The sequence below is a fragment of the Salvia splendens genome, chromosome 14 (assembly GCF_004379255.2).
Source record: "Salvia splendens isolate huo1 chromosome 14, SspV2, whole genome shotgun sequence".
NCBI classification, from domain to species: domain Eukaryota; kingdom Viridiplantae; phylum Streptophyta; class Magnoliopsida; order Lamiales; family Lamiaceae; genus Salvia; species Salvia splendens.
Genome location: NC_056045.1, coordinates 29,625,524 through 29,642,233, shown reverse-complemented (window position 1 = coordinate 29,642,233; position 16,710 = coordinate 29,625,524). Strand labels below are relative to the sequence as shown.

The following is a 16,710-nucleotide window of genomic DNA, read 5'->3' as shown; positions in this document are numbered from 1 at the left end:
CGCGACGGCGGCGCATCCGCCTCCTTCGCCGCCGCGCAACACGACGATCTGAGCATGTGGAAAAGCGGCGAGACGGTGAGGAATAACGATCCGATTCAACAAAATCTGCCGGAATTCAACAACAACAATATCGGAACGCAGAATTACAATTTGAATGTTGCAGAAAAAGGAATGGAGAATGCTGCTTCGTCCACTGCTGAAGGTACAGTTGCTTCATGGATTTGTCCTTCCGATTAAATGAATATTAGCAAAATAATTACTCTCATCTTTTAATAATTGAATATTTATTAAAATAATTAAGAAAATAATTAAGGTGTAAAAAAATCATAATTAACGTCTAATTTGGTCAAAACCGGGATTAGACCCGTTGATCGTTAAAAACTAACGGAATAGTTAATCCAGGATCAATTGTGATTCGATTTGAAAAGTTCAGGATGCAAAAATTCAAAAGATAAAGTTTAGACCAAAATCGTAAAATAAGCATATGTTCAATACTAGGCTTTACTCTTTTTTTTGTCACCTTACTTTTTTACACTTTTTTTCTCACCTTACTTTTTTACTTTATTTCTTTGTATCAGGAGAAATGCATGAGATGAGATGCGTAGCCATTATATTATTTCACTTTTATTTAGGCAGAGGAATCTTCATCACTCTCTCTCACTCTGCAACTCACTCCATTCTCGATTCTTCTCTCTCTCTGCTACAGATTTACACAAACATCTGCTACCAATGGCTGTTGAGATCTGCGTCAAGGCTGCCGCTGGCGCCCCCGGCATTCTCGGAGACTGTAATTTCACCGATTTTCTCTACATTCTTCATTTCACGCAGCAAACACACACACACGTGTTCTTGTAAAGTGAGATTTTTTCGTAATGAACTGCTTTGCCATTTTAGGCCCATTTTGCCAGAGGGTTTTGCTGACCTTGAAAGAGAAGGGAATTGAGTACAAGCAGCACTTGATCAGCTTTGACGCCAAGCCCCAGTGGTAATTTGCTCAAAACGCAGCTTAATTTAGGGTTTCTGTCTAGGCTTAACTAGTTTTTCCCGATGGTGTGTTGTAAGGTTTCTGGAAGTGAATCCAGAAGGGAAGGTGCCGGTTATCAAGTTTGGTGATGGAGAGTGGATTTCTGATTCTGATGTAATCGTTGGTAAATTGGAGGAGAAATACCCAAATCCGTCTCTCTCTGCTCCTCCTGAAGTCTCCTCAGTGTATGCATTTCCCCCCTTTTTCAATTTCATGCTAATGCTCGTATGTTTATGAGTTATCATCTAGCATTTTTCATGGAATATACTGTAAAATTGGCTATTGATGGAATGGAAATATGATGCATGGATCTAATTTGTAGCTGGATCGTGTTCTTAGCTGTTCTTCTAGGCTATGATGTAATGTAGTAACTAAACTTTTCTTTCCATGAGAATAGGCTTTTTGAATCAGTTCAAAACAGTGTGTGTGTGTGTGTGTGCATCCATTCGCAAATGTTCATTTTGAAGCTTCTCTGTCAATCTGAGAAATAGATTTATGCTACTAAAAATTGGCCATTTTTGAAGCTTCAAAACAGTGTGTGCACTTTTGTGTGTGAATGTCCATTTTGAAGCTTCTAGGTCCAAAAATTTCCCCTTTCCATTTCATTCTCATGTTCATATGTATCTGAGTTATCATTGAGCAAATTTCGTGGATGTAAATTTACAATTGGCTGCTCATGGAATATAAGAGTATGATGTTTGCATATAATTTTGTGGTTGAATCTTGTTTTTTGAGTTGTGCTTGGATGCAATGTCTAGGCTTTGAATTTTATATTGACTCAACTTCTCTTCCCTTGAGAATAGTCTTTGTGTGTGAGTGTGTGAATGTTCATTTTGAGCTTCTATGCTACATGAGAAATGGATTTAGGCTTCTGCAAATTGACCTTTTTTCCCTTTATGTATTTGTAGGGGCTCCAAGATATTTCCTACCTTTGTCAAATTCCTGTTGAGCAAGGATGCCAGTGATGGAACAGAACAAGCTCTGCTTGATGAACTGAAGGCGCTGGATGAGCACCTGAAAACTAAGGTGGTAAATTAGTTAACGTGTTAAGGATTCAATAGTTTAGGATGGAATTATAAGTATGAGATGGTAAATATAACTGGAATTGCTCGTCTTTGCTACTCAGGGACCGTATGTCAATGGAGGCGACATTTGTGCTGTTGATTTGAGTTTGGCACCGAAGCTTTACCATCTTGATGTGGCACTTGGCCATTTCAAGGGTTGGACTATTCCCCAAAGCTTGACTCATGTGCATAAATACAAGGAGGTATTTTTCTTATGTTATTTACTATATCTGTTATTTTTGGTTTCGTCTTCTTTTGTGCTATCTGGATTGATGTTCAAAACGTGTTCTTGTCTGGCAACTTATATTGGTTCTCAAGATATTGCTTCAAGTTATAATACAGTGCAAAATCATTAATTCATGGAGCTTATGTGGTCTGTGAAATTGGTATGAAACGTATGATACACCAACTGAAACTCGTCTTGCTATTTCACTTATACTCCTTTGGTAAGGTAAATGTGTCTCATTTTAAGATTGAACTTATTCTTCACCTCAGCATTGCCCTTTAAATTGTCAATAATTGTTTTTCTGTGGAAGTTCTTGAAACATTTTGTGTCACTTCAAACGTGTGCTGACGCCTACTTGCTACACGAGCCTCAATATGTTGCATACACCAAGTATTGGTGGGTACTCTTCAAAGTCGTGCTGAAATGTAATGATCAAGAATTCTTAGTCAATGCACATAAAACCATATCTAATGTGTCCCTCTCCATCCCCACGACAGCTGCTGTATTCTCAGGAGTCTTTCAAGAAAACACAGGCTGCAAAGGAACATGTCATTGCAGGCTGGGCGCCAAAAGTTAACGCATAAGCATGTCTCTAATCCACCTACATTGTAGAATCTGCTGGTATTGCTCCTCTGACTACTTTTTGTAGGAATTAAGCAGTTATCTTAGAATGCTCCTTGCAAATAATAATGTCTATGTTGTTAGAAACGACGACGAACGTGTATGGATGTTGTGGATCTGCTCATCATGATGTGTGGTGGAAATAAGACTGTGTTTTATCATTGATCTTTTCCAGTTTCATTTTCTGCTAGAAAGAGCTGTCTATTGCTATGATCCTCTTTTCCAGGTTGCAAATATGGCGAAGCTATCAATTTTCCTAATGAAAATAAACATATTTATAATACAGAAATATTACAGGACGAGTGCATCGCCGGCTCGCCGCAGTTCAAATTCCATTTTTTTCAAAATATAATTAATTTATTGAATGTGTTTTGACTTTCACGATTGAAAGTAGATTTTACATCTCAAACTTTATTGATTAAATACTTGAAGTATAGGTTTCCACTTTCCACTGCAATGAAGTTATATTTTTATTATAGAATTAATTACCCATATATTGAAACACTTAATTGCAGATTTGCGTGTGTGATGTCTCTTTTTAATTTTGGTGTTAGTTGTCACCTACCTCTTCAATTGCGACCAATGTTTTAAAAACCGGACCGGTGAACGAACCGGCGTAGCTACTTGTTTACGGTTCAACTGGTCCAACCGGAATACTGTAGCAACACACATAATATATATTTAATGACGTATATATTATAAAAATAATTAAAACCATGTCAATAATAAACAAAAATAATATTATAATGCATAAATTTGGCGTATTCATAACATGCAATGCCAATAGTCCTACAATATACGAAGAAAACTCACTCCTATATAATAACATTAAGTGAATGATAAAATAAAATTGTAAAAAAATTATTACTAATATTTAGTGAATAATAAATATAATTAAATCTACTACTAGTATACATTAATTATTAAAATGAATTGATTTATAACAATTATATTATTAAACACGAATAAATTGGGTTTATAATAATAATTTAAGTACCTAAAACTTTACTAAAAAAAGATGTAAGAAGATTTTGTTTTCTAGTTATGAGCATATTTTTTATAAATAAAAATTGTTATCTAAACGTAAGCCAGGTTTCAATTTAAAAAGAATAAAGAGTAAAAACACATCTTAACTAAATGAGAGCAAAATTAGCATGTGTATAGGAATATTATGTCTCCCACATCGAAGAGTAAAGACTGATTCATAGCTTGGAAGTAATTATAAAATGAGGACCTTAATTAAATATAAATCATGCACAATTGCTCGATTTCGGGTGTTCACAATTTACTTAACTCCAATTCTACCAATATTATCATTGACATTTTTTAATCAATAATTAACTTCTTTTAATCAATTTAAATTTACACTAAAGAGGGATATTTATTTCACTTGTAACACATTTACACATTCAAATAATTTATTTAATAATCCATTTTATAACAGGGAGTAAGACATTTTCCAATGCGTGTGAATATGAAAGTGTGTCCAATAATTTATTAATAATAGAAGCTGGCACAGAATCGTGTGTGTCACATCTAAGTGAATATGGACGCAATAACGTCCCGGTACATTCGATCATTATTTCTATTTATTTATCAAACATCAAATAGATTTATACTCCTTTAGTCACACCATATACCTTTTCAGGGATGTAACCAAATACATCTAAAAATAAAACTCTACATCCGATATAGGCTATATCCATTTCTGAAAAAAAAGATTTCATGCCAAAGGTAATCTACGGTCACTATTCTTAATAAATCCCCTACTACTATACAATAGTACAACTTAAAAATATGATAAATAAGACTAATAAAACGAATGTGACAAACTCAATCCAATTGAACGTGAGATATTTATGAATTGCAAGAAACAATTTACTTTTTCTCTTCACACTAAAGTCTCATTTGCTTCCATAACCGGTTCTACTGAATTAGTCGAATGTGTAAATTATAAGTAAAATATGAGTCTTATTCATAAAAAATAAAATGAAACTATTAGCAAGGGACATTATAAAGCGGCAAAATAGAACTTCTAGTAGAAAACAAAGAGTACTTATTCCATTCATACTAGGAGTCCTACTAGTTGATAACACAAATTTTAACGTAAAATTGGTAAAAATCGATGAAAGAGAAAAGAAATAGCCGATATATACAAAAAGACTAATTTTTGTAGATGGGTCAAATTTTTTTTAAAAAAAAACAAAATTATTGATTGCGGGTGAATAAGGTATACCATTTCAGTATACATGGTTAGCTCCCTATGGTCAAATAATCAAATTCTAGCAAAAAAATAAAAAAAATAACTCCCAAAACGTGAAAAATAGAACAATTTAATTTATTTTGTGAAGAAACCTCTTGACATTTCCATTTCAAGGAGTATTAGTTATAGTTTCATCTATTATAAATACTTTTTCCTTCCTAAAAAATCAATAATAAATTTCAATTTATTTCATAACAATGAAATGTCGACTAATCACACAAATAAACAATATTCCTTCTCCAAAAGAAAAGTATTTATAGCATTTCGTCGTCTTCTAACTTGAGCAATTTTGATACAAATACCAAAATACGTAAACTATTGGTCAGCTTTGTTTTGCGCCAATCTCTACCGAATTTCCCTTTTACACACTTTTAAACCCCCACGTGTTTCCCACGCACGCGCCACCGTATCCTCCTCCGCCGCCGCCATGGAGAGGCTGAGCCACTCCTCCCCCAGCGCCGGCGACCTCTCCTCCATCGCCAGCCGCCCCGTCAAAATCATCCAGCTGCAGCATCCTACCTCCACCTCCTCTGCCGCCGCCGCCGCGCCGCCGCCGTCGTCGTATTTCTGGAAATGGAGAGACAGGATGAAGCGGATGACCTGGACGGACTGGATTGAGACGTTCCTCCCGTGCTACCGCTGGATTAGCAGATACAGGTGGCGCGAGTATCTCCAGCCCGACCTCATGGCCGGCGTCACCGTCGGCGTCATGCTCGTTCCTCAGGTGCGGGATGATGATCGATTGATGATTTATAGCTGTAATTTTGATTAATTTGTTGTGATTCTTGTGGATATTGATTGTGCGGTTGGTTGATTTTGATGTGCGGAAACCAGTCCATGTCGTATGCGAAGCTAGCTGGCCTTCACCCTATATATGGACTTTGTAAGTTAATTGACTTGATTTTGAGCTTTACTGTCACTGTTTATTTGCTTATTGTTAGTTCGATTGCTGTTATACTCTTATATAGTCAAGTTCAGGTGTCGATTGCTGTTAACACACCAGGTGTTGATGATGTCATTGCGATTTAAGATTTGGTGATGCAATTGGACATAATTAGTTTTCTAGTTGATGATATTTGCAAGTTATTGATGGTTTTACTTTGTTGGTAGCTTCAATTGTATTAACTTGTTCAATGATCTTTATTCGTCTACTTTTTGTGTTGTTCAGACTCTGGTTTCGTGCCTATATTTGTGTATGCTATTTTCGGGTCATCTCGTCAGCTTGCTATTGGTCCTGTTGCGTTGACGTCCCTCCTGGTGTCTAATGTGTTGGGGAGCATAGTAAACCCGGAAGAGCCATTGTACACAGAGCTTGCGATACTGTTGGCACTTATGGTCGGAATCTTTGAATGCATCATGGGGCTATTAAGGTTCAGATATCTGAATTCTTTCTTCTTTGGTTTGTTTCTGAAATTTGTACATCATTTAGTGGGAACTATCTGTGCCAAATCAGTTTCTTTCCCTTAGCCTGTGTTTCTCACATGAATATATGCTCACTTGCTTATCCAGTTTTGTTGTATGCACATTTAATAAAATTTAATACAGTATATTTAAATATACATAGGATTTGTTTGAGTATCACATAAATAAGCTAATTCAAGGATTAAGTAGGCAACAATGCAGCCAAGCAAATAGGTTTTCAGCTGTCACCATTCAGCAAGTTAATACCTTACTTATGTGTTACCTTTTGCAAGTAATTTGTTGAATAACTTGACACAAATTGAGCAGCCACCGAAATTGCTATAACATTGATCAAATCTATGCTCCATTACCTGGAATATCTCTTTCCATTGCTATTTCATTTCTGTTTGTGCACTTTTCAATACAAAAATGTTTTGATACTGATTAATTTTTTATCCAGGCTCGGATGGCTTCTTCGTTTCATCAGCCACTCTGTGATTTCTGGTTTTACTACAGCCTCAGCCATTATAATTGCGCTGTCTCAGGCAAAAGATTTCTTGGGATATAGTGTTGTCCGAAGCAGCGAGATTATTCCACTGGTGAAGAGCATTATTGCTGGAGCAGATCAGGTAAATTTGTGCTTAGAATTCTCATGGATTAGCCCATGTTTTATGTTTAGTGTTATGATTTAGTGGATGGTGCTGGGTGGTGGGGTGTGGCCCCTATAAGACTTTATAATAAGTACTAGAACCTGCTCTTATGTGCTTTCTAAAAATTCTTCCGTGATGAGAAGAAAGAAAAGAAATTGTACCCTCTTTCTTTTATTTCTTTTCATCAAGGTTCATCTATAGCCTCTGTTAAACTCTTTCCTTATTCCAGTTCAAAAGTATGTACCTTGACTTCTGATTATGCTTCATGTTTGTTATACGCTGGTGGTCTACTACAACCATAATTTAATTATCAATTTCTTGTTTTTCCATTTCTCTGTAGTTTCTATGGCAACCTTTTCTCATGGGCTCCATTACATTGGCAGTTCTTTTGATCATGAAACACTTGGTATGAATCTGTTTTTTTAATCAGGTATCAACTTTTCAGTTTTTACCTATTTAAACTAACTTTGTTGTGTTGACAGGGAAAAACTAGGAAATCGTTGCGTTTCTTACGAGCTTCTGGTCCCCTTACAGCTGTTGTTCTGGGAACCGTTTTTGTTCATGTATTTCATCCACCTTCAATATCTTTGGTGAGGACCACTTAAATAAACAAGTGGCCTAGATGTTGGGCCATACAAAATAATCCGATGTTCCTTTACCTTATTAAAGTATAACTTCTACGAATTTTAGCTCGGGTGAAGCATAGTTAACTGTATTGTTTTTTGGCTCTGCCATCCTAGGTAGGAGAAATACCACAGGGCCTACCGGAATTTTCGATCCCAAAGAAATTTGAGTATGCTAAATCTTTGATTTCTACAACAGTTCTCATTACTGGCGTGGCTATTTTGGTAAGAGAAATTTCAATCATAACTATCTTGCCACTATATTTTTCTTTGGACCTTGCACTCTCTCGTGTTTTTCGCAAGTACAGACTCTTTCAGAAATATGATATTGAATATACTGATTTCAATGTATAGGAATCTGTGGGAATTGCTAAAGCACTTGCAGCAAAGAATGGTTATGAATTGGATTCCAATCAAGAGGTCTGTTTCCATTGGCCCTAACCTTACTTTTCTTCTAATGAATTACAGTATCAGATTTCTTAAAGGACAAAGGGGAATGAGTAGTAATTTGTTAACTTTCTCTGTAAACTCTGTATTGGGTCTTAAGATAATACAGATTGCGTGAACCACGTTAAACATATTGTTAATTTGTGGAGAGTGGCCATCTTTAACTGCAAAAGGAGTTTAATGAATTACATTTCATGCGTTGTTATGTAACCATTTTTGATATGTTTACTGTTTTTCTTTCACAGTTATTTGGTCTTGGTGTTGCAAACATTGTTGGTTCTTTCTTTTCAATTTACCCTACAACTGGTGAGTTTCGGACTTTCTGTTATCTGAACAATAAATTTTTCTCTTATTAACAATCAGATAATTCTTGTACTCAAAATAAATGTCACAATTGGTGTAACTTCCTGAAATTTCTTTTTCTCAATTTTATGTGGTGCAGGATCATTTTCCAGATCAGCTGTGAATCATGAAAGTGGAGCCAAAACTGGCTTATCTGGGGTAGTTATGGGAATTATTATGGGATGTGCGCTTCAATTCATGACTCCATTGTTTGAATACATACCACAGGTTAATTTGAAGACATTGTTCTTCAATTCATACTAGTTTTTCTTTAAACCTCCATTGGCACTCGTTTCTACACTTCGTTTCCATGACATAAAAATCATTACAGGCATTAAACTCTCTTGATATAACAGGGTGCTTAAATCACATAAAAAATATTTAGTTTGGAACATCTAAGATATCTATAGAGCTGATATTTGACTTTCCGCTTATTAATTTCTGTTGCGAATAATTCTCTACTCTCCATTTTGTGTCTCTTTGCAGTGTGGTCTAGCCGCCATTGTTATTTCTGCTGTTATTGGACTGGTAAGTTGTGCTTTAGAATTTCAATATGTTAAATAAGATGTGTGGAAGGTTTTGAATTTTGTGAACCTCTTTCTTCGAGAAGCACAGTCGATGTAAGCACATGTTCTAGTTTTTTAAGCTTGGTGCTCAATCTATAGTTTTACCCTCTGCCATTTCAGGTGGATTATGATGAAGCTACTTTCTTATGGCGGGTGGATAAAAGAGACTTTATCCTGTGGACCATTACTTTCATCTTCACCTTGTTCCTTGGCATAGAGATTGGCGTCCTTCTTGGTGTAAGGATAGATCATATTGATGATGTTTTAGGAAAATTTGAATTAAGCCTATCTTAATATATACAGTGCTATTCTTTTCTCATTGCTTCACTTTATTGGTGCTCAGGTTGGTGTTTCACTTGCTTTTGTCATCCATGAATCAGCTAATCCACATATTGGTAAGTCTTTATCTAATCCTAAGCTCAGCTGATTCACTATAAGTTGTCGATGACGTTGAAGTAGTTCACCTTTTCCATATTTCCAGTTTACTCTCTGTAAACTTTGGTTTGATCATGTTAATTGGTGCAATTCATTGAGAGCCAAACGTGATTTTTTTTTTGCAGCTGTCTTGGGCCGTTTACCTGGCACAACTGTATACAGAAACACAGAGCAGTATCCCGAAGCTTATACATACAACGGAATTGTAATTGTTCGTGTTGATGCTCCAATCTATTTTGCCAATATAAGCTACATCAAAGACAGGTGACGCAATTCTGTCTCAAACAGCTTTATCATGTCTGTGCTCTATTATAACCATGCTGTCCTACTTTCTTTCTCTAGGCTCCGGGAGTATGAGATTGTAGTCGATGGACCTATTAGGCGAGGCCCAGAAGTACCAGGCATCCATTATGTCATTCTTGAGATGGCTCGTGAGTCATTCTCAAACTTCTTTCTCGCTTAGACTTGATTGTGAAGCTGAAAACAAATCATGCATCTGAGATCCTGACATTTGCTATTGGTCTTTTATTTCAGCTGTCACTTACATAGACTCGAGTGCTGTTCAAGCTCTAAAAGACTTGTACTACGAATACAGATCGCGTAACATCCGGGTAAGCAAGTTAGCATATATCATGACCGTTGATATCCATTCGTATACCAAATCCTTTATCCGGTGTTTTTCAGATAGCCATTTCCAATCCAAACCGAGACGTTCTGCTGACACTGACAAAAGCTGAGGTGGTCGATCTGATAGGCCGAGAATGGTTCTTCGTCCGTGTGCACGATGCAGTCCAAGTCTGTCTACAGAAGGTGCAAAGCTTGACCAATTCTTCCACAAGTCAGTCCCCGTTGCTGGAAAAGAAATCAAGCCTCTTCAACCGGCTACTGAAGCAGAGCTCGGAAGAAGCAGCTCTGTCTCAGCTGGAGTCTGGAACGAGGGAGAGTGCCTCGTCGAGAGACTACATCAGTCATCTGGAGCCGCTGCTGTCAAAGAAGACATGAGAACAACAGTGATGGTGGATCATGTGGTTAATGTAAGTAAAATTGTGTGTCCAATTTTTTGCATATAGAGATATTGGTTTCGATGTGTTATTTTTTTCAACCTATTTTTACTGTAATATAATTATTCGAAAAGAGATGTGCAAATCCTATTAGAGATAATTGTCATCCAAATAACAAAATTTAGTTAAACTATGACCAATTTCATAAGATTTGGAAATATTATATAAGAGGGGTGTGATCCGTTGCTAACTTTTTTCCGTTGCTAACTTTTTTTAAATTCTTAACTCGCTAATTCATCAACGTAGTGTATTAAAAATGTTTATACGATGATAATGAAATTTCAACATAAACTTAAATTGATATTTTAATACATTGTGTTGACATTAATATTTAAATATCAACACGGTTTATTAAATTGTCAACACAAATATGTGTTGATATTTTAATGTGATCATGTTTATATTTTTAACACACTACGTTGATGAGTTAGCCAGTTAAGAAAAGCTAGCATTATAACGCATCCCTTATATAAGATCACATTCTTTTTTTAATTTTTCACAATAGAAAAAAAAGAAGAAATGATATTCAATAGAAATAGGTGTCCTTAACTGTAACGAGGATCTAATTTTGGCAGTGTCCTTAACTGTAACGAGGATGTATATTTCACTTTCTTTTTCTCTTCTCTCATACTTTATTCACTTTTTATTATAATACCCAATTTTTCTAATTATCTTTTTAACTTTACTAAATTTTATTAAAATTTGTAAAATCCACAAATGGAACTATATTTTGTGGGTCGAAAAAGTAATTAAATGCCTCAGTGTCCTCAGACAACTAGATGATTTAATAAGATAAGGTTTTCCAATAAGAAATCTCCACCACAACCTCATTCTCCACCACCATTGGTGAGATCAAATACCTAACCCCTTGTTTGATATGCAAAACTAAAGCTCTCTACTCCACTTTGCACCACTCCATCACCATTCACCACCACCAATTTCCATATCAAAGAAATGACGGCTTATGGTGCTATTTCTTCTCTTACTGAAACAATGAGCAACATTCTCCGTTGTTCTCGTTTTAGCCTTGATGTTCGCTCTCAACAAATCATACAAGTCGTGATCATCGAGTTGCAGCCTTGGCGCCAAATTCTGGAAAGATTGGATAAGACGAAGCCAAGGCTGAGCAGGAAGAAGGTGAATGCTTTGGATGGCATAATCAAAGAGGCAATTTGGAAATTCGAAGACTCATTAGAATCCCTTCTCACTCAACAGATTCCTTCTCAACTCGAAACTCTTCCAGAGATTGTCTCCACTGATCTGCAGAGTCTGCAAAGTGACGTTGATTCCTTGATCCAGAAGCTCAAGGAAATGGAGAAGGAGTACATCTATGAAGTGGAGAATATGCCTCAAGACGAACCTATTTCCTCATCATTTGGTTTCCCTGGGACCAATTCTAAGATGATTGGATTATCCGACCAATTCCAACAACTCAAAACCGATATTCTGAGAGATCACTTCGACTTTGGTTTCCGCTGGCTAGTTGGAACGGCCGGAGTTGGGAAGACAACTCTTGCTATGCAAATCTATCAAGATCCAGAAATTCATAGCAAGTTCGAATGTCGCGCGTGGGTGACCGTTGGCCGAGTACCTCAACCGACCGTACAAATTATGCGAGGCATTGTTTCTCAACTGTGTGGAATTACTCAAGGAGAGGTTAAAATAGATTACAGGTTGGAAAAAAGATTGCCTGACAAGCATTGCCTCATTGTGCTGGATGATGTTTGGGAAGAAGAAGATGCATGGGGTAGGATGAAATTTACCTTTCCTTACATCCGAAATCGATGTATTCAAGTCTTGCTTACTGGCCGACATCGGAAATTGATGAATGATTATATTTTTACTGATGGATTTGAGGTGCGGCTTTTGAATGAAGAAGAAAGCATGGAGCTACTGTGTGATAAGGTGTTTGGCGATGAGATTTGCCCTCCTCACCTTCACAAAGCTGCTGTCAAAATCGCCAAGCATTGCGAAGGTCTCCCCCTCTTGATCGTTACTGTTGCTCACATCATTTCAATATCCGAGCATAACAGAGACCCGGTCTACTGGAATGGCGTGGCAGAAAGGCGAAATTCAGTCTTCGAGGATGCATATGATGAAATATCCAAGGTACTTTTCCCAAGCTACGACTACTTGCCTCAAAATCTTAAAATGATTTTTCTGTTTTTGGGAGTTTTCCCTCGGGATTCCGACACCCCCACTTCCAAGATCATCACTATGCTCATGGCTGAGGGGCTGCTTTCATCGTATAAATCGGGATGTAAATGTCTGAAAGAGCTAAATTACGGCTACAGCCTTGTTTCACGCATGTTGAGGACCGTTGATAAAAGTTTTCTTGTTGAGTTTCAAGTTAGAGAGTTTAAAACTTGCTGGCTTCATTCTTCATGGCGGCACGTTTGTAGAGAAGAAGCTAGTAAGAACAAGTTTTATCACGTCTTAAATAAGTTAGCCGATGCAGAAGAAGAAGTTCTAAAAGGTCAGCGCGGCTTGTGTCTCGAAAACAACATTTTATTTGGCATCAAAGACTTTCGTGACTCGGTGTGGTTGAACTGTGCTTCCTTTGCGCGTTCTCTCCTTTGCTATGGTCCTTACCACCAATATCCAATTCCTATAGATGTCGGTTTCATGTTGCTAAGGGAAATAGATGCCCTTACACAACGTTTCTATACTTTCCCAATAGAAATTCTGACCTTAGTCCAACTAAAGTACCTTGCTCTAACTTGCAATGGAGAAGTCCCTTCAACCATTTCTAAACTTTTCAACCTTCGAGTCTTGATTATCCATCCGCATATGAAAATTAGACGTCGTGGAGCTCCTTCATATGTACCAATACAGGTGTGGGACATGCAAGAATTAGAGCATATCGAGATGTTAGGAAAAAGCCTTGTAGCTCCATCTCATGTTGTTTCTTTGAAAAAGCTCTCAACACTTGTCGGTGCGAATGCTAGTATTTGTACTATCTTCAAACTCTCCCAAAGGATTCCTAACATAAAGAAATTAGGAATACAGATTGAGCTGACGCCTTACGAGGATCATAACGATCTTTTGAGTTGCTTTGATTGCATTTCAACACTAGAAAGCTTAGAGACTCTAAAACTCAGTATCACAAATCCAGTCATCAAGAAAGGCCATGTTTTCCCGGTGATTGATGGGGCATTGAAGTTGCCATGTCATTTGAAAAAGTTACATTTGAGTGGTATGGGTTTTCCATGGAAATACATGAATGACATTGCTTCTCTGCCAAATCTTGAAGCTCTCAAATTGCGATCCTACGCCTTTCAGGGTTCACATTGGAATGTAAAAAATGATTGTTTTCGACGTCTTAAGTTTCTTCTTATTGAAGAAAGTGATTTGGTGCAATGGAAATCAAGACGCAGAAGCTTCTGCAAGCTTGCAGTCTTAAGCATGAAACATTGCTACAAACTTGAAAATATCCGCATACCTTCTTTTTTTAATCCCCATGACCTAAATGAGATTGAATTAGAGGATTGCAATCCTTTAGTTTTGATTTGGGCCACCCAATTACAACCATGTTTCAGTTGTACGCTTAGTGTTACTTCCTCTTCTTCTTTTGATGAGAAACCGACAACTATCAAATTTAAAAGGTTAGTCCAACTGCAAATCAAATCATGTCATAGTCTTAATATATAATAATACGTGTTTTAGGTTGATATAACTTCCATATATATATGTATCCATTTTCAGGCATGGAACTTATGATGAATATAAAGATGATCATGAGGAGGATGACGAAGAGAATGAAGACGAATATACGTATGATCAAGAGTATACAAAGGCGAGCGATCATGAGGATACAGAGGCAAGCGCAAACGTCAAGGAGCATGTGAGTTAACACATTTTTTTGAGAAGTCTCACTCTAGATGACACATTTCTTAAAATAGAAACATCACTCTCTATACTTTTTTCTCTCTTGCTTTATTCTCTTTAACTCACAAAACAACAATACATAGAATCTCGTGTCAAATAAGAAGTGCTCCACTTAGTGTGGGACGGATGGAGTATTAGTTAAGTAGAAGATATGATTCTTTGAAGTTGAAAGTGATATAATCCACTTTTGATTTGCAGGAGAGATCTTTGAGGCTTTGAATTTGCTGCTACAGAAGTGATGCACGTGTTATTCGAAGGATGGTTTATCTCGATAAATATAAGAACTTTGTAGTGATTTCTTGGTATTTTGGTTTGATTCCAAATAAATGAATCATGATTGTTGTATTACTATTATTTAGGGTTGTCACTTAAATTTAAGAATCGTACCTTGAGTGGATTATGTATTGATTCAATGTTGTTTTGGGTTGGATTTAATTGAAAACATTACCTGGGCAGTTAAAGAAATAGTACTATAAAGTGTTTGTGGATAAAGGAATAAATATGCTCTGTTATGTGTGCTCTGTGATATAGGGAATTATTTTAAAATGAGACTGTGCATTGAACGGATGGGGAATTATTTAGACAATGTTACCTTTTAAGTGTATATGATTAAGTCCCAATTAATTTCTTAACATATGGGGTAACTAAGAAATTGATAGGGTTTACCTATCATAGAGATTATTTGAGTGAATTTGTAGAGAGAAAAAGAGAATAATTCTAGTTAAAATGTTAGGAGCATTTTACACTAGATTGAGAAAATGAGATTAATAATTTAATTCTTCATTTTTTATGTGTATACATATAATATGTGTGATATAAAAAGATTTCCTATAAACTAGGAAAGTCAATCAAATCATAACTGCTAAAAAAACTATATCAAATCATAATAACTAAATAATAGGAGTAAAACATAAATAAGCTAAATAATTATATGGAGAGATTATCAGCCCCTTCCCAAATAATGTACTAAAAGCTAAAAAAAATACACATACATATAATATGTGTATACATATAATATGTGTGATATAAAAAGATTTCCTATAAACTAGGAAAGTCAATCAAATCATAACTGCTAAAAAAACTAAATCAAATCATAATAACTAAATAATAGGAGTAAAACATAAATAAGCTAAATAATTATATGGAGAGATTATCAGCCCCTTCCCAAATAATGTAAAAGTTATTTGAATTCTGTTTTGTGCTTGAAGATATTATTTTTGTGCATTCTAGATTTATGATGGAACAAGGTGCTTTGTGCATGGGATGTGATAGATCTATCCCATCGACTTGGCTTTATTGCCAACTAACCATCTGTGCTCACAGTGTTTGAATTATGTTTTGTGCTTGAAGAACATATCATTCTATCTATAATTAAGGATATTATATTATTTTTGTCTATTCTAGATTTCCATTAGAAAAAAAAAGAAAGATGCTGATATTCTTATTTTATTTATTTATCTTTTTTATTTTTTTTCTCTCATATTTTATTCTCTATATTATCTAAATGCAAGCAACTGATCTTTCTATATCATAATTGTGCTGTTTCTACGTCTATATCATGATTGTGCAGAAAATCCATCAACACTTAACATTGAGCGCAAGAGAAAGGGTGATATATATATCAAGGCTATGTGCCTGTATAATATAAGCGTTCTTCTGATTTTACACATTAATATACCACTGTATCAACTATCAAGTGCTTCTAGCTCATTCTAGATAGCTCATTCCCTACACACTACAACATTCACACTACAACATTCACATTCACATTCACTTATACTCTGTCCACTTTCTTTAATCTTGCACACGCTGCCATGGCGTAGTACCAATTTATAGCTAGAAAAACTAACCTAGAAAATTCTAGCTAATCAATTTTATCTATTATAATAATACAAAACATCTAATCTATTGAAGAAGTCCTGGAGAGACGTGGCAGCACAACCTGCTGTCAACAAGAACTAATTGGTTTTCTGTTATGGATTAGGTTCTTAATCTATGTTTAGTTATTTGTTCTAGATCCTTCTTGTAGATGCTATATATATCCTGTAATGTGTAGACATCTACTTTGATTTATGAAAACAGTCTCAAGCCTATATTCT

The 16,710-nt window shown here is 35.9% G+C and overlaps 3 protein-coding genes across 3 annotated transcripts; all 3 read left to right on the top strand.

Moving 5' to 3' along the window:
* The first annotated feature begins 606 nt into the window (after nt 1-606).
* Nucleotides 607-3,096, top strand: LOC121763473 (glutathione S-transferase DHAR2-like). The gene is made up of 6 exons (XM_042159493.1): nt 607-787; nt 895-985; nt 1,063-1,209; nt 1,933-2,050; nt 2,151-2,291; nt 2,812-3,096. The coding sequence occupies exons 1-6, from the start codon at nt 730-732 to the stop codon at nt 2,896-2,898; spliced, it is 642 nt and encodes a 213-aa protein (XP_042015427.1). The 5' UTR covers nt 607-729; the 3' UTR covers nt 2,899-3,096.
* Nucleotides 3,097-5,477: 2,381 nt separating this feature from the next.
* LOC121766074 (probable sulfate transporter 4.2) lies at nt 5,478-10,823 on the top strand. Its single transcript, XM_042162409.1, has 17 exons — nt 5,478-5,922; nt 6,033-6,081; nt 6,367-6,568; nt 7,060-7,228; nt 7,590-7,655; nt 7,732-7,839; nt 7,990-8,097; nt 8,227-8,292; nt 8,565-8,625; nt 8,762-8,889; nt 9,148-9,189; nt 9,348-9,464; nt 9,571-9,622; nt 9,788-9,926; nt 10,005-10,093; nt 10,197-10,273; nt 10,347-10,823. The coding sequence occupies exons 1-17, from the start codon at nt 5,626-5,628 to the stop codon at nt 10,662-10,664; spliced, it is 2,088 nt and encodes a 695-aa protein (XP_042018343.1). The 5' UTR covers nt 5,478-5,625; the 3' UTR covers nt 10,665-10,823.
* A 291-nt stretch (nt 10,824-11,114) lies between these two features.
* LOC121765891 (putative late blight resistance protein homolog R1A-10) lies at nt 11,115-15,053 on the top strand. The gene is made up of 3 exons (XM_042162173.1): nt 11,115-14,328; nt 14,429-14,567; nt 14,810-15,053. Exons 1-3 carry the CDS (start codon nt 11,678-11,680, stop codon nt 14,828-14,830), a joined length of 2,811 nt encoding a protein of 936 aa, XP_042018107.1. The 5' UTR covers nt 11,115-11,677; the 3' UTR covers nt 14,831-15,053.
* The last annotated feature ends 1,657 nt before the right edge of the window (nt 15,054-16,710 follow it).